Source organism: Lynx canadensis, chromosome D3 (assembly GCF_007474595.2).
Source record: "Lynx canadensis isolate LIC74 chromosome D3, mLynCan4.pri.v2, whole genome shotgun sequence".
Taxonomy (NCBI): domain Eukaryota; kingdom Metazoa; phylum Chordata; class Mammalia; order Carnivora; family Felidae; genus Lynx; species Lynx canadensis.
Window position 1 is genome coordinate 36,500,925 of NC_044314.2, and position 26,837 is coordinate 36,527,761.

General features: G+C 41.0%; 2 protein-coding genes across 3 annotated transcripts in view; one reads left to right on the forward strand and one right to left on the reverse strand.

The window, feature by feature from the left end:
* KIAA1328 (KIAA1328 ortholog) overlaps positions 1-2,376 on the reverse strand; it is a 348,930-nt gene extending 346,554 nt beyond the window's left edge. Inside the window, exon 1 of one of the 2 annotated variants that reach the window (XM_030336142.1) lies at positions 2,303-2,376. In XM_030336142.1, coding sequence (XP_030192002.1) covers positions 2,303-2,360 — 58 coding nt within the window. In that variant the 5' untranslated portion in view covers positions 2,361-2,376. The remainder of the gene's footprint in view (positions 1-2,302) is intronic. The other variant, XM_030336143.1, reaches the window with a different exon arrangement.
* A 123-nt stretch (positions 2,377-2,499) lies between these two features.
* Positions 2,500-26,837, forward strand: part of TPGS2 (tubulin polyglutamylase complex subunit 2) — a 70,999-nt gene continuing 46,661 nt past the window's right edge. The window contains exons 1-2 of the mRNA XM_030336145.2: positions 2,500-2,841; positions 17,974-18,053. Of these exons, the coding sequence (XP_030192005.1) occupies positions 2,766-2,841; positions 17,974-18,053 (156 nt within the window). The 5' untranslated portion in view covers positions 2,500-2,765. The remainder of the gene's footprint in view (positions 2,842-17,973; positions 18,054-26,837) is intronic.

A 26,837-nucleotide genomic window follows, 5' to 3' on the forward strand; every position in this document is an offset into this window, starting at 1 on the left:
CTTTTGACACTACCAGGAACTATACTGAAGAAAAACAGTTTATGGCTGAAGGGGCATATTTTACTTGTAGATTTAACCCATAAAATGACAACATAGGATACTCACTGTTTACACAGTAGGTATAAAGACATACCTTGTGCCAAACATTACTGCTGAATCATACTGTGCAGGAGATGCAGAACTCATAAGAACAGTTAAAAAAAAAAAAAAAAAGGTGATGTTCAGTCACAGATGATCTGTCCTCACATGACAGAAACATCTAGGACCAGGAAATTTCCTAGTCACATTTCTCTAATTGTTTAGGCAAAGCATTGAAAAACTTTCTTTTAACAGTGTGAAAAGAATACCAGATTATACATACATTCTTTTTGTTTTTTTCTATTGAAACTTCTATATAAAGCCTATGAGGTGGTCTAGGAAGTCATTAGTGTAATAAAGATCCAAAGACACATGATTAAACCAAATGATTCATAACTATCCTTGTACTTTTTAGCAAAGATTCAGTAGCAAATTTATATTTGACATTGCTTTTGTGTCCTACAGAGATTTAAAATGAAAACATCTGAGGCTGGATGATAACTGGGAATATTATGCAATAGGTGAGGGAAATAGGTAATACTAGTAACCTTGCAATTCATTTCAAATTACGGAATTTCTATCAAATTTAATCACCACTATCTTCCCCATTTGATTTCTACTACTCACTTTCAATGAGAAGATAAGTATTTTACATTAATTTTCAGAGTAAGGGTGAAAAGAGAGAAAAGAGAGAATATAGGACTTCTATGTGAAATAAGGAATAATAACTATATGACTAAGTGAGCACACAGGGCTGCTTAGACCAAGAATACAGTTTGTTTATTTACCTATTAACTTAATTAGTGGAACAGCAAAACCCTGCCCCCCCCCCCCCCCACACACACACCACTTATACCGATGAGAACAATTCCCTTGGTCATAGAGAAAGTTAAGGAATAACCACTGAAACCACATAAGTAGTTATGAAAATGACTACACTAAAAAAGCACCTTAGAAGCTGCTAACCTTCAAGTATCCATTGCAGGCATAGTGTTCCATGAGAAAGACTCATCCCAATTTCCTGACTTCCTAATTCAGCCCAGTTCCCAATGCACATATTCTCTTTGCATCCTTCCTGATAAGAAAAAAAAATATATTTAATTTGCACAGTGCACTAGTGTGTTTTCATCCACAGTATACGTGCATGATTTTACTTGTCACCCACCTATCAGAGACAAGTGGTAATTATGTTTACAAAGTATTAAACACTGAGCAAGGAATGCAAAAATATCCCTCTCTACACATGACACTGTAATCCTAGTTCTATAACTCAATCAGTAAAACTGATAATATAATTTTGTAAGTTTCACAGGGAGCTAAGTAGAACGTGCAGAAAATGATTCTGCCAAAGTTAACAGCAATGCCTCAAACAATGCTCAATCATCAATCCTAGCAAACAGACAAAAAGACTTGCCTCTGCAGGCACTCAGTACACGGACTGCCCTCTCTTCATGTAACACTTCTCTAACGTGATGTAACTTACTAGGACCAAAGATCAGGCGGGCACCGTCTATCCAAACCCAAGAAAGAATCAGTCTGTCACACGTCTCATCAGTTACTTAACTGGGAACACCACCACAGCGGTAAAGCTCCACAGCTTCTCCACCCCAAAACAACTCAAAAACTTCAATCCTGCCAGTGGGGACTCACAGTCCACAAGAAAATCAACACTACTTCCAGCAGCAAAGACTTGCAACGTAACCAGTACCACCAGACCACGTCCAGCCCCAACCTCTCCGAAAATCCCAGCAACAAAGTAAATCATCACTGACAGGCCTTCGAAGTCCGACAAGGTCCTGACTTTCTCCTAACAACACAGACCAAGGACAGTCCTAAACCAAGACAAAAAGGCTCCCTGTCCAGCCCACACCCTACCCCTCCTCCGCAGAGATTCAGCCGGCCCGAGGTCACCACGGTCAGAGGGACCCTCCCAGCCCCTGGCTGGACCAAGATTCTAGGCCATCTTTCCAAAGCTCACCGCCAAGGAGGGCTGGAAAACCTCAGTGCCGAGTCTCCAGCCTGGAGCTCCAGCCTGGAGACAGAATCTGGCTCCCAGCTACCTAACACCCAAGTCAGGGGAAAGCCCGGCACCTACACGACGGCCGGAAAGGACGGCCCCGCCCCCAGAGATAGCATCGAGCGTCGCCCCTCCACTCAGTCCCACGCGACCTCTCGCCGCGCGGTGGAGGGCGCCGGCGCCCCCTGCCAGGCGGGCAAAGGATACAGTCCCGGCTCCAGAACGCCGCCGCGCCGGGGCGGGAGGGGCCCGCCACGTCCGCCATCTTGAAACAACCGCCACTTGGGGCGTCGCGCCGGGGCCGCCCCGCCCCAGCCTCCAGGCCCACGCCGGATTGGCCGCACGGCACAGAGGCCCGCCCCCGCTTGCGCGACCGGCCCCGGCGGGGCGGAAGGGCCCGGGCGGAGGAGTCGCTCTGTCCAGGCGGCGTGGTGTGGCGCGACCGCCGGGGCCACGGGTACGAGCGCCGCACGGAACCACCACTCCCAGAGCAGCCGGGGCCCCCCATCTCCGCCTCGCCGCGCTCTCAGGAGCCGAGCACTACAACTCCCGGCGTGCCGTGAACTGGACTGCCGAGCTTCTGGGGCGGCGTCCAGCCGTCCCGCCCACCCCGCTCGCCCGCTGCGTCCCCGCTGCTGCCCCCGCAGCGCGCGGAGCCGGGACGCGAGTCATGGAGGAGACGCCGCCCCCAGGCTGCAGCAAGCCGCACCTGGAGAAGCTGACCCTGGGCATCACCCGCATTCTAGGTGAGTGGGGCTGGGTTCCGTGGGGGGCGACTGCGGGACCAGAGGATGTACACTAGAAGCAAGGAGGGGCGGCGCGACGCGGGCCCTGTGTGCCAGTGGGCACCGCTGCTGTAACTTCCGTTGTTAAGGAGGAGAGGGGTCCCGGTGCGTGACTAGGCCAACGGAGCGTTTGCCGGTAGTGTGAGGACGCAGAGCTGGGAAGCTTGAAGGTTCCACCCCCCTCCCACTCCCCAACCCAGGGCCCGGGAAGGACGAGCAAAGGCGTGCAAAGGGAGACAGCAGGCACCTGACTGAGGGGCCGTTGGGTTTCCGGAGAGGCATTCTTGGCCAAGGAAGTATCCTTGAAACGCAAGCCCTTCCTCTGGTAGCAGAGAGCTGGGGAACTGTGCGTGCAGCCTTCCAGGGCAACAACTCCCATGCGCCGCCGGGTACCGCACCCCAAGTGGTTGGAAGGAGTCCAGGCTTGTGCCACTGAAAGGGTTAGTTTTTCCTTTATGGAACCTTTACTTAGCACCCGCCACTGTGTTAGACTCAAGGATTACAAAGATGGGGTGGGGGGGAGGGGAAGCAAAACACAACCTAGGTAAAAATCAACAGCCTAGGTACCACTAGAAATGTGAGAGGCGGCCAGTAGTAATCTATTATTGCTCAGAAGTAGCACACAGGAGGAGGTGATTGACCTTACCTGGGGAGTTAAGAAATATGGCCTACAGGAGATGATGCTAGATTTTGAAAGACAAATTGAAGCTGGCCAGATAACCAAGGAGGAAAAAGCCGAAGCAGGCCAAATGTCATGCTTTGATGCCTTCCCATCTCAGCTTTAATAAAATTCAAATTCTGTACTGTGACCCACAAGTCTGTTTTTGAGCTACTCTCCTCTCTTTCTGACTTTATTTTTACTCTTTCAGCCGCAGTGGCCTCCTTGTGTGTACCTTAAACTCACCAAGCTTGTTCCTGCTTCAAGGCCTCTTCTAGACCCTCCCCTTCTCCCTCCTGCCTCCCGCACCCCCCCCCCATCTTCTTCTAAATGTCTTTCTCTCACTTCATTCAAATCGCATCAAATATCAGTACCTCAGAGAGGCCTTCCCTGAATGTAATTCTAGGAACGCCCTTCTCTATCATTGTCTTCCCTTATCTTTTATATATATTTTTTTAATCCTTGTGGCTTTGTCACTACTTGGAACTGCTTACTTGGTTGCTTTTTTCATTTGCTGGTCTCTTCTTTAATAGAAGTCCACAAGTCTAGGAACTTTGTCTTGCTCTCCCTGGGGTTCCCCAGTGTCTACGGTAAATGCGCAGTGAGACATGAAACACTATCATATGTTTGGGAGAAATGGTGAGCTTTAGAAATGAAGTTGTAGAATTGGGCAAGGAGAGATCTAATCTTCAAGCACAACCATATCCTATCTCCTCATTTAAAAAGTTACTTTCTTTTGATTAATCTATTCAAGTCAGGCCGGCTAAATTTCCCTTAAGCTGTTAGTTCAGTTTAAAGCCCTAAATAATGAAGTAACTGTCAACATTTCAAGTTTAATTTCTACATTTAGTATATTCTATCTGTTATTAAGCATTTCAGATGTCTGACACATCTGGTAACACAAGGCAAAACCTACCTAAGGAATTAAACTACTCTGGTAATTAAATTTATAGTGAAGCTGGTCTCCCATCAACAGTGTAATGCTCTTTGTAAATTTAACCACAACCTCATAATTTCGGTTAATCATAAGTCAAATATCAATTATATTTTTATTTTTTCACACTTGGCTTTTGTTTTAAAAACATATTAAGAGGATTTTAAAAAAACAAGCTGGCTGACATCCGTGGTGGGTGTGAGGTAAGCAAAGTACCATACCAAAATCTGCTCCCTAAATGTTGTGTGAAATGTTGTCCATAACTATGACAATTCTATCCAGTTCCAAACCCAACATTATTTAAAGATAGAGAATGCCAAAAGTGCAAAATAACTATGAGTAAAAACAGAAAACAACAACAAATCCCAGCACTGTTCCAGTACCAGTTGCTCATTGCTAGAAGATTCTGTGGCAAGCAAAGGCAGACCCAGAAAGGATGCCAGCAAAAGAGGCTAGTTGGAATGACAGAAAGATTAAAACCCTCCCCGATCTGAAAGTGCAACAGTAACAAGTGGTAGAACAGAGTAGGGCTGCAGTAAAGTGACTTCAAAGTAGGCGCTGTCTAAAGGGTCGGCCATACAATTTAAAGGGATCGTATTCCAAGTGCATGTATTCTAGAGAAGAATATGTGCAAAATGGAAGAGTTTTTTTGACAATTGATAATAAGAGGACAAAGAAGAAGGAAAGCTCACATCACTCCCCTATACACAAAAAACCTGCTAAAATATCTGGACTTTGCTTCAACTGACTGGAAACAGTGTCATTAAAGTAGACATCTTGTTAAACACCACAGTTTCACAAAATGGACAAGAGAAAAGTAGAACCCGTAGAGAATTAATGCTGAAGTCAGGAAATGAAATGGTAAACAATCAACTGAGGGAAAAAAAATTTTTTTTATGATGACAAAATGTTTTCCTACTCAGTGGAACCTGGAGTAGGCAAATGTTACATTTGATAACAGATGATTATACATACAGTGTGAAAAATGATCTGCATGAGATGCAACAAGATCAATTACAGCTGACCTTTGAACAACACAGATTTGAACTGTGTGGTTCATTTATACCTGGATTTTCTATAGTACAGTAGTTGAAATGTATTTTCTCTTTCTTATGATTTTCTTAACATTTTCTTTTTTCTAGTTTATTTTAAGAATACAGTATATAATACATATAACATACAAAATATGTGTTAATTGACTTTATGTTATCAGTAAGGTTTCCCATAGTAGGCTATTAGTAGTTAAGTTTTTAGAGTCAAAGGTTATACACAGATTTTCAACTTCGTGGGGGGGGGGGGTGGTCAGCATCCCGACACCTAACCTCTGTGTTACTCAAGGTTCATCTATATAATCTATATTTCTCCATCCTAAACTTCTCTACTTTTTTTTGTAATTCTTTTTTTATCATTTTATTTAATTCATTTATTTACTTATGTTCATCATGATAAGCGTACTCTTTAATCCCCATGCCAATTTCCCCCATTCCGCTATCCACCTCCCACCTGGCAACCATAAGTTATTTCTCTATAGCTAACAGTCTGTTGGTTTGCCTCTCTTATTTTTCCCTTTTGCTTGTTTGTTTCTTAAATTCCACACATGGGTGAAATCATAGAGCATTTGTCTGTCTCTGACAAACTTATTTTCTTCTATCCATGTTATTGCAAATGGCAGCATTTCATTTTTTATGGCTGAACATTCCATTAGGTGTTTTATATGTATATATATATGTACATAAATATATATACACATATATATGTGTATATATATACACATATATATACACACATATATATATACACATATATATATACACATATGTATGTCATGTCATCTCTATCCATTCATCAATGGATGGACAATCACTTGGGCTGCTTCCGTGTCTTGGCTATCGTAAATAATGCTTCAGTAAACGTGGAGGTGCATGTATCTCTTTGAATTAGCATTTTTGTATTCTTTGGGTAAATGCCCAGTAGTGCAATTACTGGATTGCAGGGTAGTTCAATTTTTAATTTTTTAAGGAACATACTGTTTTCCATACTGTCTGTACCAGATTGCATTCCCACAAACAGTGGAAGAGGGATCTTTTTTATCCACAGCTTCACCCACACCTTCTTTCTTTGTTGTTGATTTTAGCCATTCTGACAGGTATAAGGTGATACCTGATTATAGTTTTGATTTGCATTTCCCTGATGATAAGTAATAATGAGCATCTTTTCATGTGTCTGTTGGCCATTTGTCTGTTGTCTTTAGCGAAATCTCTATTCATGTCTTCTGCCCATGATTGGATTGTTTTTGAGTATTGAGTTATATAATAAGTTATTTACATATTTTGGATATTGATCCTTTATCTGGTGTCATTTGCAAATATCGTCTTCTAGTCCATAGGTTGGGACTGATTGATTCCTTCATTGTGCAGAAACTTTTTATTTTGATGTAGTCCCAGTAGTTTGCTTTTGCTTTTATTTCCCTTACCTCAGGAGACATATCTATAAAAATGTTGCCACAGCCTATGTCAGAGAGATTACAGCCTGTGCTTTCTTCAAGGATTTTATAGTTTCAGGTCTCACATTTATTTTTTTTAATGTTTATTTATTTTTGAGAGAGAGAGAAAGTGCGAGTGGGAGAGGGGCAGAGAAAGAGGGAGACACAGAATCTGGAAGCAGGTTCCAGGCCCTGAGCTGTCAGCACAGAGTGTGATGTGGGGCTCAAACCCACGAACTGTGAAATTATGACCTGAGCCGAAGTTGGACACTTAACTGACTGAGCCACCCAGGTGCCCACGGGTCTCACATTTAGATCTTTAATCCATTTTGAGTTTATTCTTTTATGTGGTGAAAGAAAGTGGTCCGGTTTCATTCTTTTGCATGTTGTCCAGTTTTCCCAACACCATTTGTTCAAGAAACTGTCTTTTTCCCATTGTATATTCATTCCTCCTTTGTCAAAGATTAATTGACCATTTAATTGTGCATTTATTTCTGGGTTTTCTGTTCTCTTTCAACTGATACTTTTTCCCAAAAAACAAGTATGAAGCAGAAGAAAACAGCAAGTCTAAACTCCAGACAGAATTAAAATACATAAACAAGCATCTGAGGATATGAAAAACTACCCAGAATCAGACACTCAAAAACTAAGAACAGAAATAGAGGGGAAAAAAAGGAGGGAAAATGAAAAAAGAGTTGAATAAACTCAGACTATAATTTGAAGGAAACAAAGTTCTAAATAAAGGGTAAATTATAAGGTATCATAAGGAGACTAGATTGAAGTGAATTTAGTCTAGAGCATTGAAGAAAAATAGGAAAACAACCAAGAAAGTGACATAAAAAAGTAAAAGGGTCAAGAAGGAAGGGGAAATGGAAGATATGCAAATAAGGAATGCTATTCATATTATTAGAGTCTGTGAAGAGCAAAAACAAAATAGTGGAACAGAAATAATATTTAAAATTATATTAAAAACTTTCCAAAAATGGGAAAAGATCTGATTCTGAAAGGGCTTCCTGAATACCTGGAAAAAATTAACCAAGAACTATCAACTTTTTTTTTTTTTTTAATTTTTTTTTTAACGTTTATTTATTTTTGAGACAGAGAGAGACAGAGCATGAACGGGGGAGGGGCAGAGAGAGAGGGAGACACAGAATCAGAAGCAGGCTCCAGGCTCTGGGCCATCAGCCCAGAGCCCAATGCGGGGCTCGAACTCACGGACCGTGAGATCGTGACCTGAGCCGAAGTCGGATGCTTAACCGACTGAGCCACCCAGGCGCCCCAAGAACTATCAACTTTAAGAATACACTAGTAAAAGTAAGATCAGAAATAAAGATGAAATCCTCAAGGCCTCAAAGCAAAAACACAAATAACTTACAAAGTCAAAAGAATTAGACCAGCATCAGACCTCAAAAACCAGCATACCAAGCAAGGTAAGAACAAAACAGTGTTTTTAGAAAATTCAATGAAAGAAGATGTGAACCAAGGATGTGAACCAGCCGAACTATCTTTCAGATAAAAGAACTTAGGTTTCTGTACCCATGTGCCCTTTCAGAGGAAGTTACTAGAGGGTGACTTTTATGAAATCACACATAGATAAGGAAAACCTAAGCAAAATGACTGATGGTGAGCAGCATTTTCATACACGTGCAGACATACATAAATACATACAAAGATAAAACAAAAGTGGGATGAGAGTGAAAGATTAAGGTACCGATGATGATTATGACAAACTAAAGACTCAAATTCCAGGGATTTTTGTTGGGGCTGGTCACATAGGCAAAACAATCAGCCACAGCTAGTGAAATTGTAGACTCCTAGAAAGATAGCGACGTTTAGTAGGTTAGCCAAAGGTGGGCAAACTAGCCTTGTCAATATTGAATACATCCAAAGGCCAAATTCCCAGGTACGACCAAAGTTGAACCCTGCAAGCTGATCCTTCTAAAGATATTTACATCACGTTGGCTGTTAATTTTTTTCTGTGCAATTAACCCCACCCCACTTCCCCGTGCTCCACACACCCTACCTTCAAGCCGTGGTTTCAGGTACATCCTTACCTTATTCTTTGATTTGCATAATAGATTAACACTCTTCAGTTATTCCCTTTGAATATTCGTATTTAGTCAGGGAGATTTCTGCATTATTTTTTCTCTTCTGGCTCTAAAGACCTTTAATGTCTAAAAAATAAAAGACCTTTATCATCACATCTTGGATTCCAGAATCTCTCATACTTCAGCTCTGTGGCCACAATTTTTAAGTCATGTAAATGACCACTTTCTCTGACCTGTACACCTTTGCCTCTCCTGAAAAGTCACCTCTGAATCCACAAATGCAGACTGTGTGTCAGAGTTCTTGGTCGCAGACCATGGAATACACTCTAGCTAATTTAAGGCTAGAAAAACCCTTTAGCTAGTCAGGCAGCAGTGGATCGATGAAGGGACATTAGCTCACAAAATCACTGGGAGAGCTAACGGGAGTGGACTCCAGGTTGAGAACCATCCTGCAGAAGGGGGGTGCTAAGAGGGAAGTACCTACAGCTAGTGTGCTAACGAAGCTGCAGACTTGAGAAGTGCCTTTTGCAGCTCTGTTTGTGAGAAGATCCAATCTCACATTTGCCTTCTGCCTCTCCTCCTCCCAATCTGTAGGAGAGTGAGTTTCCATGCAGGAATATGGGTCTCCTGAGGGAGCCTAGCTGCAGGGGAATCTGAGAAATCTAGCCTTTAGCTGTCAAATCTCTAAAATACAGGAGGGGCGCCTGGGTGGCGCAGTCGGTTAAGCGTCCGACTTCAGCCAGGTCACGATCTCGCGGTCCGGGAGTTCGAGCCCCGCGTCGGGCTCTGGGCTGATGGCTCAGAGCCTGGAGCCTGTTTCAGATTCTGTGTCTCCCTCTCTCTCTGCCCCTCCCCCGTTCATGCTCTGTCTCTCTCTGTCCCAAAAATAAATAAACGTTCAAAAAAAAAATTTAAAAAAAAAAAATAAATAAAATAAAATAAAATACAGGAAAGCACACTAGGAGGGAGCAGGAGTAGGTGTTCAGTGAGCCAGTCACTTTTTCGGTCTTTATCTACCTCCCTCTCTGTCTTTAACTCCTGAGGCCCTTAGGGTCTGTATCACTCAGTTTAACATATATATTGTCTTAAAGTTTTCACTTCCGTTTCATGTTTGTAATGTTTAGGCAGTATTTCTTGAGACAGTGTCTTCTACTTAAATTCCTAATCTCTGGCAGTAAGTCTCCCAAGCTGAGGACATAGCAGGTCCTCATTAATTACATCAGAGATGTTGGCTTAGAGATTTGTTTTCTGTTAGGGTGTGTGTCCCAGTTATCTATTGCTGGGTGGCAAACCACCCCAAAACATAGTGGCTTGGAATAAGCAATTTACTGTTTCTCCCAGTTGACTGGGCTCAGCTGAGATAGTTCTCATTTTGGGTTTCTCCAGTGGTTGCAATTAGATGGCAGCTGGGACTGGAATTATTTGAAAGTTCGGCTAGGCTGGAAGTCCAAGATGGCTTTTGCACTCATTTCTGGCCTCTCAATGCTTCTCAACATTCTCTCTTCGAAAGAGTAGCTTGGATTCATTGTGTGGTCCCTCAGGGCACAGAGAGGAAGAGGAAAACTGCCAGTCCTATCTAAGTCCAAACTGGCACAGCATCTCTTTGCTGTATTTTATTGCTCAAAGCCGTCACAGGCCAACCCCAAATTCAAGAAGGTGGAGAAATAGACTTCTCCTGGTATGGGCTGGCAGGAAAGGAAGGAACTGATAACACCCGTCTTTGGAATAAGCTACCACAGAGAGTTTTCATCTGTGGCATGTCACATAGTTACCTGGAGTGGACTATTGGGTCTAAAGACCTGAGTTTCATATGCATGCTGTTTAATATTTCCTTACTCTGCCATACAGGTTATTCTAGCCAGGCTGCTCACAAATGCTTGCCATTGATCACAAAGGCCGGAGAGTGGGGATAACTATGTCTCATCAGATAGTACTTATCCTGTCACATCTTAATAGACCAAGGACAGCTTGTTATTGCTATTGCTTTCTAAACATCTTCATAATGCTTTCGGCTATCTGTGATATTGTCATTTATAATAAGAAATACATATTTAGTCTTCCTGGTTCTAGCAGACTTTCTAAGACCTTTAGAATTTTCTAAGTGAGGAGAGTGATAAAAAGCTGTCCTTTGTTATGTTAATGTACCTTCTGGAAAGCCCCTAGGTAACCTAATAAGGATGGGGGCTGGTGACCTGGACAACCAACTATGATTAGAGGGTTAGAACTTTTGGTTCTGGTCCCTGATTTCCAGGGAAGGGTGAGGGGCTAGAGATTGAATGAATTGCTAGTGGTCAGGGATTTCCTCAATCATGCCCATGTAGTGAAGCCTCCATAAAAGTCCAAAAGGAGCAGGCTTGCAGAGCTTCCTGGTTAATGACCCAGAAGTCTTCCACTTGCCATTGTGTCGGGCCCCAGACACATGAGGACAGAAGCTCCTGTGTTTGGGACCTTGCCTTATGCATTTCTTTATCTCACTGTTGATTTATAACATCCTTTGTAATCTGTTAAGAAAATAGGTTTCTTAAGTTCTGTGAGTCGCTCTAGCAAAACTAATTGAACCAAAGAAGAGATTCAATAAGGGGGAACCTCTTATTTATAGTCAGTCAGAAGCACAAATAACAACTTGGCTTTGGAACTGGCATCTGAAGTGGAAGGCAGTTTTGTGGGACTGAGCCCTTAGCCTGTGGATGCTGTCTCTAGGTAGATGATGTCAGAATTGAGTTGAATTGTAGGAAACCAAGCTGATGTCTGAGAATTGCTTGGTGGTTTGGGGAAAGCTCCCTCCCATCCCATGTCGGAATTAGCTAAGACAACATGGTAGAAAAAGCATTAGGCTTCATGTTGCAGTTGTGGTTAGAGATTTAGTTCTATGAAATTATTTAATGTTTCTCATCCTGTTTCCTTATCTTTAAAAAACATAATAATAAGAGTAGGGGCACCTGGGTGGCTCAGTCAGTTAAGTGTCCAACTCTTGGTTTTGGCTCAGGTCATGATCTTATGGTTTGTGTGTTCAAGAACCACATCAGGTTCTGCACTGTCAGTGTGGAGCCTGATTGGGATCTCTCCCTCTCTCTGCACCCCACTCCCCACTCACTCACTCTCTCTCAAAAAAAAAAAAAAAGGAATAAAAGCATTTTTAAAAAATGAGAGTAATGATACCTGCTTTACAAGATCATTGAAAGATTAAACGATAATTTATACTACTTCCCTGAAATAGAGCATTGTACAAATGAAATTTATTTTATATCCCTCTCTTCTCCATCCTCAGCACCTCCTCCCCACCAGTGCTGTTTGTATTGTATAACGAAGTCCCTACAGTGGGTACATCTTAAACAATTTATTATAGGATGGTTTCTAAAGCCAGCATATTGACCAATTGGCCTATCCTGGAGGTGTTTAAAGTATCATATGTCCTTTTTGGCCCTAAAAGTAAAACAGCCAGTTATTTTATCAGCAAAATGATTTTTTGGGAGGAAGGGGGAATAGCAGAGAATTGCAATTCTAGACATACAAGCTGTGGCAAACAGGAGGCAAGTATAGAAATGAAAGACGAGAAACAGAGAAAAAGGAAGGAATTGAAGGGGCTGCTTTGAAGGTAGTTCATTGGCGGACAGTGAGAGTTCAGAGTAGTGATGGTTTTTCATTGGCTGGGTTGTTGCTGGGCAAGGAGAAATTCTTTCCTCCTACTAGAGTAACAAAGGCTTCTTGGGAATGCAGGGTACTTCTCTTCCTGTTGAAGTGTGAAGTTGACAGAGTGGTAGACCTTGCAGGCTCCCGCTTTTGGCCTCCTGACTCCATTTTTTTTTTTTTTTTTTTTAATTTTTTTTTTTTTCAACGTTTATTTATTTTTGGGACAGAGAGAGACAGAGCATGAATGGGGGAGGGGCAGAGAGAGAGGGAGACACAGAACCGGAAACAGGCTCCAGGCTCTGAGCCATCAGCCCAGAGCCCGACGCGGGGCTCGAACTCCCGGACCGCGAGATCGTGACCTGGCTGAAGTCGGACGCCCAACCGACTGCGCCACCCAGGCGCCCCACCCTGACTCCATTTTAAATGAAGTTTCTTTTATTCAGTTTCATACCCTCATCTGTAATAGCATCACAGCAGTTCTGTCTAAGCCTTGTAGACCCTGAACCTGAACCTGTTACCCACTGAATCATTGTGTGCTTGTCTGTCTCAGCCTATTCATAGTGATGCTATCGGCTAGGAATGCCTCAGGCACTCACCTGGGCATGTAGGATTGGTGATGAGCCCCCACATTTTCCTGACTGGAGCCAGTGTTAATGTTGCACCTGGACTGGCACCTGTGGTTCTTACTATGCTTGCAAGCTGCACCTCAGCGACAACAGTTAGGGAACTTTGAAGAAAGGATTTATTGTGCACAGGTCCTAGAGGGCACATGCCAGGCCTGAGGGCCACACAGCCCGATGGCGGGGATGAGGAGCAGACCTGTATCTTTTATTGGGGCCCAAGGGTGGGGAGGCCAGGGTTTCACAGAATCACTCTTTATTGGTGAATTTAAAATTTAGGTGTGGGAATTTGGGCATGGGAGGAGAAAGGCAAGGTCAGTCAAACCATCAGTTACCCCAGTTACTCAGGGCTTTTTAAAAGGGGAACTTAATGAGTGGGGTGTCCTGGTTCCTGATTGTTTAGATTGTAGCTGTGTCATATAGCTGGCAATTTGTTTATTTAAGATGAATGTATTTGAAATGGGTGGGTTGGCAATCAAAAGCTTAATGTCAGGTGCTTATACTGGTTTATATGAAATATGTGTCCTCCAGCAACCCTACGCACTAGACTGCCTCCTGGGTGTAGTTAGATGATATCATTATGCAACCAGTGGATTGTTGACAAAGAATTCTGTATTGTGCTGTTTTACTGCAGTTGGAGTAATAGTCTGCTAAGACTGATTAAAGCTAGAGTCTGCATTTGCATAGGTTAATTGCTAAAGGGTTTTGCTAAGGGGCACACAATGAGGTTTGTACATAAACTCTTAACTAGACCCATACATGAAGTCAGCCTAGCCACTTGGAGTGGCCTATCCTCACCCTCTTGTCCTCGCTATAAAGTGTCAGTAATAACATTTATTATTCACTGTCTTACCTTTGGTGGGAACATTACCAAATGGGCCACCCCTGAAGGGCAAGACAGCATCTTCCATCCTAATCAGTCAGGGGCATAGCAAGGACTTAGCCCAAGTGTAACGGCTTAAAGCTCACAGTGTTTTTCCACCTTAGTACTGTGCTTCACAGTATCTTAGAAAGAACATTGACCGGAAAGCAGAAAAAAAAATTGTGTATATGGTAGTTTTTATGTTTCCAAAGCACCATTATCTCTGCTTCTTCAGCTTCCATTATCAAGGGAAATATTCTTATAAGTCTTGTCTCTCTGAATGCTAAGAAAAGTGAAGACTCATCTAAGGTCACACAAGTGGTGAATGTATAAAGCAAGACTAGAATATGTGGAGTCCAGCATTCTCAGCCTCCTTTATCGGGCTGTTGCTGTATCCCAAGATTTGAACTTTGTGACAACTTGGAGGAAACTATGATGCGTAGAAAGGGCACTAGCATAATTACAGAATCAGTGAACCACATTGTGATATGCTGACTTATAAGAAATATATATTTGCTCACTCAGGTGAAAGCTTGAACAAAGCGGGATTAGGGCTCCTCAGTCCTCCACCCCCAACAGTGCAGTAAAACATCAGCATATAACTTTTTAACTCCACAAAAAATGTAACTAGTAGCCTACAGTTCACCAGAAATCTTACCGATAACATAAACAGTCAATTAACACGTATTTTGTATGTTGTGTGTATTGTATTCTGTACTTTAAGCTAGAAAAAAAAGTTAACAAAATCATAAGGAAAAGAAAATACATTTATAGTACCATATTGTATTTATTCAAAAAAGTAAGTGTTCAGGTGGACCGATGCAGTTCAAACCCATATTGGTCCAGGGTCACCTGTGTATTTTGTCTTAGTCCACAGTTCCTGGTTTACAACTCTTAAAACCCTTGTAATTTCATAAGTGTTAAGAGTGGTAAAGATTTTTCATTATGTTAATGAGGTGATTTTTGGAAAGCACTTAAGGATGAGCACTAGTTACCAGTGGATCCAAACACGGAATTAGAGGATTGGCATTTTCAGTCCCATCCCCTGACCTTCAGGCAGTGAGCAGCCCTAATCCTGCTTTGTTCAAGGGTCAGCTGTTATCTGAGTAAGCAAATATATATTTCTTAGAGGTCAGAATATCACAGTGTGGTTCACTGATTCTGTAATTATGCTAGTACCCTTTCTATGCATCATAGTTTCCTCTAAGTTGTCACAAAGTTCATATCTTGGGATACAGCAACAGCCAATGATTTAATCATGCCTGTGTAATGAAGCCTCCATAAAAACCCGAAACTTCCAGGTTGGTGAACACCTGGAGATTTGGAGACAGTGGCCTGCCTGGAGAAGGCATGGAACTCTGTGACCCTTCCCACATACCTTGTCCCAAGCATCTCTTCATCTGGCTGTACCTGGGTTATATCCTTTTATAATAAACCAGGAATCTAGTAAGGAAAATGTTTCTCTGAGTTCTGTGAGCCACTGTAGCAAATTAATGCAACTTGAGGAGGGGGTCTGAGGAACCTCCAGATTTATAGCTAGTCTGGGCTTTTGACTGGTGTCTGAAGTATGAGAAGAGGGGGTCATGAGAACCCCCAGTCTTTTGCAGATCAGTCAGAAGCACAGGTGACAACCTGAACTTGTGTCTGGTGTCTGAAGTGGGGAAGGTCTTACAGACTGAACCCATAAGCATTGGGATCTGATGCCATCTCCTTGTGGGACATCGGGGTATCCGAGAATTGCTTCTTGGTATGAGAAAATCTCCCCACAAAAATGTCGGAGGGATTGGGCCCAGGAACCATTTTACACATTAAACTAGTTTAGAAGTCTCTGTCATAGTCTAAGAAATTTTAAAAATTCATTTGAATACATTCCCTGATTACAGTATTTACTCCTAGTAAATAACCAAGATATGGTTCAAAATAGAATATACTTAAGTATAAACATATGTGACCCCAACCCTGCATGTGATGGGTTAGGATATCAGGGAAAAAAAAAAAAACATCCGAAATGGTTTCATGGAGAAGGTGGAACTTCAGCATGGCCTTGGAGTGTGAGTAGGACTTGCGTAGGTGGAGAGACACATGGACATATTTGGGTGTGTATAATAGGAAAGGGATACAGCATAATCAAAGATGAGTGCAGATTTAGTTTGGGGGGTGGGGGACAGAGGGGTGGAGGCAATGAGGGAACTGACCCACTGGAACAGAGGGTTTGGACTAGAGGGTGGAAGGAGATAAGACCAGACCAGTATAGTAAGGGCCTTATCCTCCAGATCACAGGGAGAACTGAAAAGATCAGATAAGAAGCAAGCCGAGGTATGGACAAGGTCCTTTGGTGGTATGCTGAGGGTGGCTCAGGCACACAGAGTTTGTGGCTTTGATTGCGTCGACACTTGGCAGTGTCCGTGGCCTAAAATAGTGGTGACATTGGGGACAGTGTGTGCAGTATGGCAAAGAGAAAAGAGCAGAGGCTTTGTTCGCTAGGGCTGTCATAAAAGTACCACAAAGCAGGTAGCTTAGAACAATAAATTCTCACAATTCTGGAGGCCAAAAGCCTGAACCCAAAGAGTTGGCAGTGTCATGCTCATTCTGAAGCCTGGAGGGGAAGAACTCGTTTTGCCTCTTTCTAGCTTCTGCTGGTTTGCTGGCAGTCCTCAGTGTTCTGTGTATTATGGATGTGTCACTCCAATTCTCCACCTTCATGTGGCCCTCTTCCCTCTGTGTGTCTCTCCACAAAGCATTCTTTTTATAAGGACATCGTCATACTGGATTTGGGATCCATCCTACTCCAGTGGGACCTCATCTTAACTAATCACGTAGTCAATGACCTCATATGCAAATAAAGTCATGGTCTGAGGTACTGGCGATTAGGACTTCAAAAGTGTATTTTTTTGTAAGGAACACAGTTCCACTGATAAAAGATTTTGTGTCTGAGATTAAGGACTTAAAGATCCTGAGTATGGGTAAATACAGACAAGTGGAGAATGTAGGAGGTCTTAAAATCTGTTGTATTCCAACTCAGGTGGCTTCTCTTTTACCTCAGAATGAATGATGGAACATATCTCCACAAAGAGATTTAAAGACCTTTTCCTGCTTTAAAGATTTAGAGACATGATTTATTTGGTTTTCAGTATATTTCTGGATAGAGTCCATTTTCCATAATGTTAGCCTAAACTTCTAAACCCTGGATCTCATAGAGTAGAAGATGAGTTTTATTTGGAAGAAAAATTAGCAAACAAGTGTTGTATCTTGTAAAAGTTTATTGGGGTGCTTTTCCTTATTCCTTTTGACCATGTCATAAGTGCATAAATTCAGCTCACTGAGATGTTCAGTATGAAATCACTAGGAACATAGAATCTCTGATTTTTGTTCAACAGCTGAATTACTAAGCTGTGACTGGGTGTAGGGGGTATTCGATGATGTCCTTTCGGCCAGGTTGACTCCATGGTCCTAGGTTGTGGGACTGAGTGCCTTCAAAAGACTGAGCAATTCTTCCTGTTTTGTTTTTTGTGTTCTTAAGTTTATTTATTTATTTTGAGAGAGAGAGAGAGAGAGAGAGAGAACCCAAGAGGGGCAGAGAGAGAGGGAGAGAGAATCCCATGCTGACAGCGCGGAGTCCAATGTGGTGCTCAAACACATGAACTGTGAGATCATGACCTGAGCTGAAACCAAGAGTCAAATGCTTAACCGACAGAGCCACCCAAGCACCCCTCTTCCTGTTTTTATCACATGGGTAATAAATGCTGCTCAGAGGAATCTGATATTCCTAGAGTACTCATCAACAGTTAGTCAGCCTCTAGTATTGAAATATATAAGAGCGGGCGTATTGCAGCTCTACAGACTCTTTTTCCTCTTCCAGAATCTTCCCCAGGTGTGACAGACGTGACTATCATAGAAAAGCCTCCTGCTGAACGTCATATGATTTCCTCATGGGAACAAGTAAGTGTTGCCCTTTTGAATCCTTACATCCCCACAAAGAGAGGTCAACTTCAGTGACCCTAAAGAAGGAAAAATTAGGGCAGGAAACCTGTTCTTATCTCAGGCCACAGCTGCCTTCAAGGAAGAGTTCAATTTTCTCTTTTATGTTCAGGCCATTTAACATTCCTTTCAGTTCCATACCATTTCCTCAGCCTGGAGCATCTCCTGTGAGCCTCACTATCATTTGGAGGCAGTGGAACATTCATAGTTGTATACAACAAAGCTAAAAATTCAGGAAGGAAAGGAAAAATTAAATATTAATAAGCATGCTGAGCAGAATGTGGATAAGTGTTACAGGGAAGTACTTAACCAGATTAATAGCTACTGCTTCTCCAACCCTCCTCTGAACTTTTATTCATTTGTTCAGTAGAAGTTTTAAGCTCCTAAACTGGGCCAGGCATTGTGGTTGGTGTTGATTCCTGGGGATTCAGTGGTAATCAAAAAACGGTTCCTTACCTCTTAATGTTACTGTGTAAGACATAGTGTAGATCGTTATGAATATAATTACCAAGCAGACTTAGCACAGTGAGAGAGAGGTAAAGGGAGCATTGTCAGGAGGACTGACCTAGTTTGAGGTTAAGAAAGGTTTTTCCTAAAGAAGTTATGTGGAGTTGTTAACCAGACAGATGGGCTCTGAGAAGGGACTTTCAACCTGTGGGAAGGCTTTGAAATGGGAAGGATTAAGTTTTCTAAGAGCATAAAGAAGGTCCCTGTGGCTGGTGCACAAGAGAGCAAGGGAGAGAGATTGGTAAGGACCAGGACATGCAGGCTTCTTAAATCATCATGAGTTTGTGCTTTATTTTTCTTTTTAAGTTTTAATTTTAATTCCAGTTAGTTGACATACAATGTTATATTAATTGCAGGTGTACAATGTAGTAATTGAACAGTTCCATACATCATCACCCTGCTCATCATGACAAGTGCACTTTTTAATCTTCATCACCTATTTAACCCATGCCCCCAGCTCCCTCCCCTCTGGTAGCTATCAGTTCTCTATAATTAAGACTATTTCTTTCTCTCTCTCTCTCTCTCTCTCTCTCTCTCTCTCCCCCTCTCTCCCTCTCCCCCTCTCCCCCTCTCCCTCTCTCTCCCTCTCCCTCTCCCTCCCTCCCTCTCCCCCCCTCCCTCCCTCCTCCCTCATATTTCCCTTTGCTTCTTTGTTTTGTTTCTTGAATTCCATATATGAGTGAAATCATATGGTATTTGTCTTTCTCTGACTCACTTATTTCACTTCGCATGATACTCTAGCTACATCCGTGTCCTTGCAAATGGCAAGATTTCATCTTTTTTATGGCCAAATAATATTCCATTGTATTTATATACCACATCTTCTTTATCCATTCATCAGTCCATGGAGACTTGGACTGCTTCCATATCTTGGCTGTTGTAAATAATGCTGCTGTATAAACATAGGGTTGCATGTGTCCCTTTGAATTAGTGTTTGTGCATTCTTTGAGTAAATACCCAGTAGTGCGATGGCTGGATCACAGGCTAGTGCTATTTTTAACTTTTTGAGGAACTTCCGTACTGTTTTCCACCATGGCTGCACCAGTATACATTCCCACCACCAGTACCCAAGTGTTCCTTTCTCTCCACACCCTCCCCTGCACCTCTTCGTTTCTTGTGTTGTGTTACTGATTTTAGCCATACTGAGGAGTGAGACTGTCATAGTGATGATTTGAGTATCTTTTCATGTTTTGGTGACCATGTCTGTACATGTCTTCTGCCCATTTTTCTAATTGGATTATTGGTTTTTTGGGTATTGAATTTTATAAGTTCTTTATATATTTGGGATATTAACCTTTTATTAGATACATCATTTACAAATATTTTCTCCCATTTTGTCAATTGCCTTTTAGTTTGGTGATCGTTTCCTTTGCGGTGTAGGAAGCATTTTATTTTCATGTAGTCTATCCGATAGGTTATTTTTCTTTTATTTCCCTTGCTTCAAGAGACATATCTAGAAAAAAGTTGCTATGACTGATGTCAAAGATGTTACTTTACTTACTATGTTCTCTTCTGAGATTTTTAGGTTTCACATCTCACACTTAGGTCTTTAATACATTTTGAATTTATTTTTGTGTATAGTATAAGAAAGTGGTGCAGTTTTTTCTTTGACACATTGCCAACCAGTTTTTTCAGAACCATTCGTTGAAGAGACTGTCTTTTTTGCATCGGATATTCTTTCCTACTTTGTTGAAGATTTATTCACCATACAGTTGTGTGTTTATTTCTGGGTTCTCTGTTCTGTTGATATATGTGCCTATTTTTGTGCCAGTACCATACTGTTTTGATTACTATAGCTTTGCAATATAACTTGAAGACCAGAATTATGATGCCTCCAGCTTCACTCTTTTTTAAGACTGCTTTGACTACTCAGGGTCTTTTGTAGTTCTCTATGAATTTTAGGATTGTTTGTTCTAGTTCTGTGAAAAATGCTGTTGGTATTTTGATATGATTGCATTAAATCTGTAGATTGCTTTGGGTAGTATAGACATTTTAACAATATTTGTTTTTCCAATCCATGAGCATGGACTGTCTTTCTATTTCTTTGTGTTGTCTTCATTTCTTTTATTAGTGTTTTATACTTTTTGGAGTACAGGTTTTTTCACCTCTTTGGTTAGGTTTGTTCCTAGGTATCTTATTATTTTGGGTGCAGTTGGAAATGGTATTTTTTAATTAATTTCTCTTTCTGCTGCATCATTATTGGTATATAGAAATGCAACAGAATTCTGTGCATTGATTTTGTGTCCTGTGGCTTTACTGAATTATCAGTTGTAGAAGTTTTTTTGCTGTCATCTTTTGGGTTTTATATATGGAGTATCAGGTTATCTGCAAATAGTGATTTTGCTACTTTACCAATTTGGATGCCTTGTATTTCTTTTTGTTGTCAGATTACTTGGCTAGAACTTCCAGTACTATGTAGAATAAAAGTGGTGAGAGTAGACATCTTTGTCTTCTTCCTGACCTTAGGGGAAAACTCTTTTTTCCCATTAAGGATGATGTTAGCTGTGGAGTTTTCATATGTGACCTTTGTTATGTTGAGGTATATTCCCTCTAAACCTACTTTGTTGAGGGTTTTTATCGTGAATGGATGTTTGGCTTTGTCAAATACTACTTCTGTGTCTTTCAAAATGATCATATGGTTCTTATCCTTTCTGTTAATGAATGATGTAATGTATCAGGTTGATTGATTTGCAAACATTGCAAACTACTCTTGCAATCCAGGAATAAATTCTACCTGATCCTAGTGAATGATTTTTTTAATGTATTGCTGGATTGCTTTGCTAATATTTTTTTGAGGATTTTTGCATCTATGTTAATCAGGGATATTGGCCTGTAGTTCTCTTTTTCAGTGGTGTCTCTATCTGGTTTGGATGTCAGGGTAATGCTGGCCTCATAGGATGAATTTGGAAGTTTTCCTTTCTTTTCTGTTTTTTGCAATAGTTTGAGAGGAATGGGTATTAAGTGTTTAAATGGTAGAATTCACTTGTGAAACCCTCTGGTCCTGGAATTTTGATTATTGGGAGTTCTTTGATTAATAATTCAGTTTCTTTGCTGGTCTGTTCAAATTTTCTATTCCTGTTTCAGTGTTGGTAGTTTATATGTTTCTAGAAATTTATCCACTTCTTTTAGGTCATCCAATTTGTTAGTATATGGTTTTTCATTTTATTCTCTTATTGTATTTCTGTGGGATTGGTTGTTATTTCCCCTCCCTTGTTTGTGATTTGAGTTCTTTCTCTTTTTTTTTTCCTGATAAACCTGAATACAGGTTTGTCAGTTTTATTGATTTTCTTCAAAGAAATAGCTCTTGATTTCTTTGATCTGTCTTACTGGGTTTTTTTTTTTTTTTTTAGTTTGTTTGTTTACCTTCTATATCATTTATTTCTGCTCTAGTATTTATTTCTTTCTGCTAGTTTTAGGTTTTGTTAGAGTGTTTAATATAAACACTTTCATATAAAGTTAGAGTGTTTATTTGGGCTTTTTCCTGCTTCTTGAGGTAAGCCTGTATTGCTATAAACTTCCCTCTTAGAACCACTTTTGCTGCATCCAGAGGTTTTGGACCATTATGTTTTCATTTTCATTTGTTTCCATGTACTTATCTCTTCTTTCATTTCCTGGTTGACCAATTCATTGTTCAGTAGCATGTCTTTTAACCTTTATGTATTTGTGGTTTCTCCAGATTTTTTTTTGTGGTCGACTTCTAGTTTCATAGCATTGTGGTCAGGAAATATGCATGGTATGATTTTCATCTTCTTGAATTTGTTGAGGTTTGTTTCCTAGACTAATGTGCTCTATTCTGGAGAATGATCTGTGTGCACTTGAAAAGAATGTGTATTCTGCTGTTTTAGGATGGAATGTTCTGAATGTATCTGTTAAATCCATCTGTTCTAGTGTGTCATTCAAAGCCATTGTTTCCTTGTTGATTTTATGTTTAGATGATCTGTCCATTGTTGTAAGTGGGACGTGAAAGTCTGCTACTGTTATTATATTATTATTGATTACTTCCTTTAAGTTTGTAATTAGCTCTTTTATGTATTTGGGTGTTTCTCTGTTGGGTGCATAAATATTTACAATTGTTATATCTTCTTGTTGGGTTGTAATCTTTATGATTATATAGTGTCTTTCTTTGTCTCTTGTTACAGTCTTTGTTTTAAAGTCTATTTTGTCCGATGTAAGTATTGCTAGTGTGGCTATCTTTTAACATCCACTTGCATGATAGATGTTTTTCCATATCCTCACTTTCAATCTGCAAGTGTCTTTAAGTCTAAAACGAGTCTCTTGCAGATAGCATATAGATGGATCTTGGTTTTTAGTCCATTCTGTCACCCTGTGTCTTTTGATTGGAGTGTTTAGTCAATTTACATTCAAAGTAATTATTGATAGAAATGTATTTATTGACATTTTCTGAAGATTTTCTGTGTTTCTGAAGATTTTCTCTTATCCTTTCTTTCTTTCATGGTTTGATGATTTTCTTTAATGATATATTTGGATTTCTTTGTCTTTATTCTTTGCAGATTTATCAGTGGTTTTTTTTATAGATGATTACCATGGGGTTTATATATAACCTCTTCTGCCTATAGCAGTCTGTTTTAAGTTGATGGTCGTTCAAGTTTGAACCCATTCTTTTCTCCTCTCCTCCCTACATTTTCAATACATATTATTATATTTTATAACCTTTTTTTGAGTTCCTTGACTGATTTTTTTATAGCAATATCCATTTTTACTGCTTTTTTATTTCCTACTTCTATACTATCACTTTTGGTCTTTCCATTCAAAGGAGTTTGCTCTTTATTAAGAGAGCAAAGGAGAGCCATTGAAATGTTTTAAGTACGGAACTGGGAAGTTCAGATTTCTGCTTTGGAAAAGTCACTGTGTCTGAGGAATAGCAAATGGATTTGACCAGGGAGAAAAATTAACCTACCATTTAATAAGTGCCTACTAACACACATCATATGATTTATTTTAGTTAATCCTCATAATAACCCTGCAGGGTAGATATTGATATCTTCATGTTACCAATGAAGAAAGTGAGGTCCGTGCAGGCTAAAGAGTTTGTCCTGGATCACAGAGCTACCAAGTGGCAGAGCCTGAATTTGAACTTAGAGTTACCTGCCTTATCTAAGCATGACCATGTCTGCTCTGGCAGACTGCCCTCATAATGGAGGGCACCACTATGGCAGCCTTCCCCTGGGCAGCAAAGCATCCCACGGTATGTGTGCATGTTCAGTCCCTGCCAGCAGGGCTCACCCTCCATGGACTGAGCCAGTGGCACCTTCTTTGGCAGCTCAGTAACTGGTAGTTAAAGTTTCTAGGACCTCCGCTCAGTCAGCACTCCCAACTTCTCATGGGCTCGCTTAGCCCCAGCCCCCATTTCCACTCATAGTTCACAATAGAAAAGGAAATTTAGAACAGTGTATATCTGCTGAACTCTTGCTGGCTGATCAGGGAGAGCCTGCTTCTGGTGCAACTGTGCCAGCCTGGCCTTGTTGACATTGTTTCAGCCCTCTGATCCTTTATAGGCCTAAGGCAGCCCTTTAGGGAGTGCTTCAGAGTGCTTTTTTGTGAGTGAGATCCTGGTGTTTTCCTGTCTGCCAAAGAGAAGGAGATTCCTGGCTTGGAAGCCTGAGTTCGTTGACCTGGATGGGAGGATGAGAGGGCAGGAATGCCTTGTCCTAGGTGGAACACCATTGAGGTGGTATCATATTGTGTCACTTATTTAATGAAGTAATTTCTGAGGCATATTCTTCTTTGTGTCTTATACCAGATATTCTTCAGAACTCTCTAAGACGACTATTCATTTGTCCTAGTTTAACTTATGCTGTACTTTATTCATTGGGAGCATGCCTTCCATGGCTGCTTTTTAGGTCTGGAGTCTATAGCTGATCTCATTTAGATTTAATTTGCCCCCCTGGACAATGCATCTTTATTGGGTTCCCTTGAGCTTAGAGTGACATTAAGGGGAATGGATAAATCGCCCTCAGAGATCTGAAAGGCATAATGGGTAAGCATGAGAGAAAGAGATTTTTAGCTAACTGAGACAGTCAATGGAACATTTTCTTCAAACATACTCAATTGGGGTAATTTCTGTGAAAGCACCTGGAATAGTAAGATACAGTGATTTGGAATTTTCCATTGAGTGCTTTACTTGAAATATCCTAGACTTAATTACAGTAAAATATGCCATATTTAAAGTACAAACAGTATTAGGATCAGCAGCATAGAAATTCACTTGTGCAGTTCCATGGCTGAGCTTTCTGGAGGCTTGTTGGATAGATACTTAAAAGCTAATGTATGGACACAGACAATAGAAGAGTTTTGGGTATGTGCTTTTGTTTTTAAGATTCTGTTTTTGTCTCGCACATTTTTTTTTCTGGTTGTGCTGGACAAAACATGGTCACTATAGAACATTTGGAAAATAAAAAAAGATAAAAAATGAAAAATCCTCTACGACTTTACCACGTAGAGATAATCACTATTACTATACTTTTAGTTGTGTGGGTGGGTGGAGGTGAGCAATGAATAGTATGGTCTAGGGACCCCCTAAGAGTCCAAAAATGGGAATTGGGACTTCTTGAAATGTATGTCAAATTTACTAATGTGTACCTTTTTCTGCAGAGCTGTGTCTTCCAATTCTGAAAGGGATTCATAACCCTAAAAAGTGTAAGAACAGGTTTTTGTAATAATTTTTTTTTTGAAGCATAGTTGACATACAATGTACATTAGTTTCAGGTGTACAACATAGTGATTCGACAAATTGGTACGTTAGGCTATGCTCACCACACATGTACCTACTATCTGTCACCATACAACGCTATTACAGTACCACTGACTGTATTCTCTGCTGTACTTTTCATCCCCATGACTTACTCATTCCATAACTGGGAGTCTGTACCTCCCTCTCCCCGTAACCACTTTTGCTCATACCTTGCCCACTCCCAGCAACCATCAGTTTGTTCTTCGTGTTTATGGGTCTGTTTTTCTTTGCTTGTTTTATTTTTTAGATTCCCCATATAAGTGAAATGATATGGTATTTATCTTTCTCTGACTTATTTCACTTAATACAATAACCTTCAAGGTCCATGTGTGTTGTCGCAAGTGGCGTGATCTCATTCTTTTTTCATTCTTTTTATATGGCTGAGTCATACTCCATTGTGCATATATACTACATCTTCTTCATCCGTTCATTTTTTTTTTTTTAATTTTTTTTTTTTCAACGTTTATTTATTTTTCTTGGGACAGAGAGAGACAGAGCATGAACGGGGGGAGGGGCAGAGAGAGAGGGAGACACAGAATCGGAAACAGGCTCCAGGCTCTGAGCCATCAGCCCAGAGCCCGACGCGGGGCTCGAACTCACAGACCGCGAGATCGTGACCTGGCTGAAGTCGGACGCTTAACCGACTGCGCCACCCAGGCGCCCCTATTTTTTTTAATGTTTATTTATTTTGAGAGAGATAGCACACATGTGCAAGTGGGGGAGGGACAGAGAGAGGAGAAAGAGAATCCCAAGCAGGCTCTGTGCCATCAGCAGAGAACCTAAAAGGGGGTTCAGTCTCACAAACCATGCTATCATGACCTGAACCAAAATCGAGATTTGGACACTTAACCAACTGAGCCACCCAGGCACCCCTTCATTCATCTTGGCTTTCATATCTTGGCTATTTTAAATAATCCTTCAGCAAACATGGGTGCCTATATCTTTTTGAATTAGTGTTTTCATTTTCTTTGGGTAAATACCCAGTTGTGGGTTTAGTGGATTGTTGGGTGGTTCCATTTTTAATTTTGTGAGGACTCTCCATACTGTTCCACAGTGGCTGTACCAATTTACATTCCTACCAACAGTGCACCAAGGGAGGGTTCCTTTTTCTCCACATCCTCACCAACACTTGTTGTTTCTTGTGTTTTTGGTTCTAGCCATTCTGACAGGTGTGAGGTGATTATCTGATCATAGTGTTGATTTGCATTTCTCTGATGGTTAGTGATGTTGGGCATCTTTTCATGTCTGTTGGCCAACCGTACGTCTTTGGGAAAGTGTCTTTTCAGGTTCTTTGCCTGTTTTGTAATTGGATTGTTTGTGTTTTTGATGTTGTATAAGTACTTTATATATTTTGGATGTTAACCCCTTATTTGGTATACCATTTATGAATAAGCTCTCCCATTCAGTAGGTTGCCTTTTTGTTTTGTTGATGGCTTTCTTTGCTGTGCAAAACCATTTTATGCTGGTGTAGATGATAGTTTATTTTC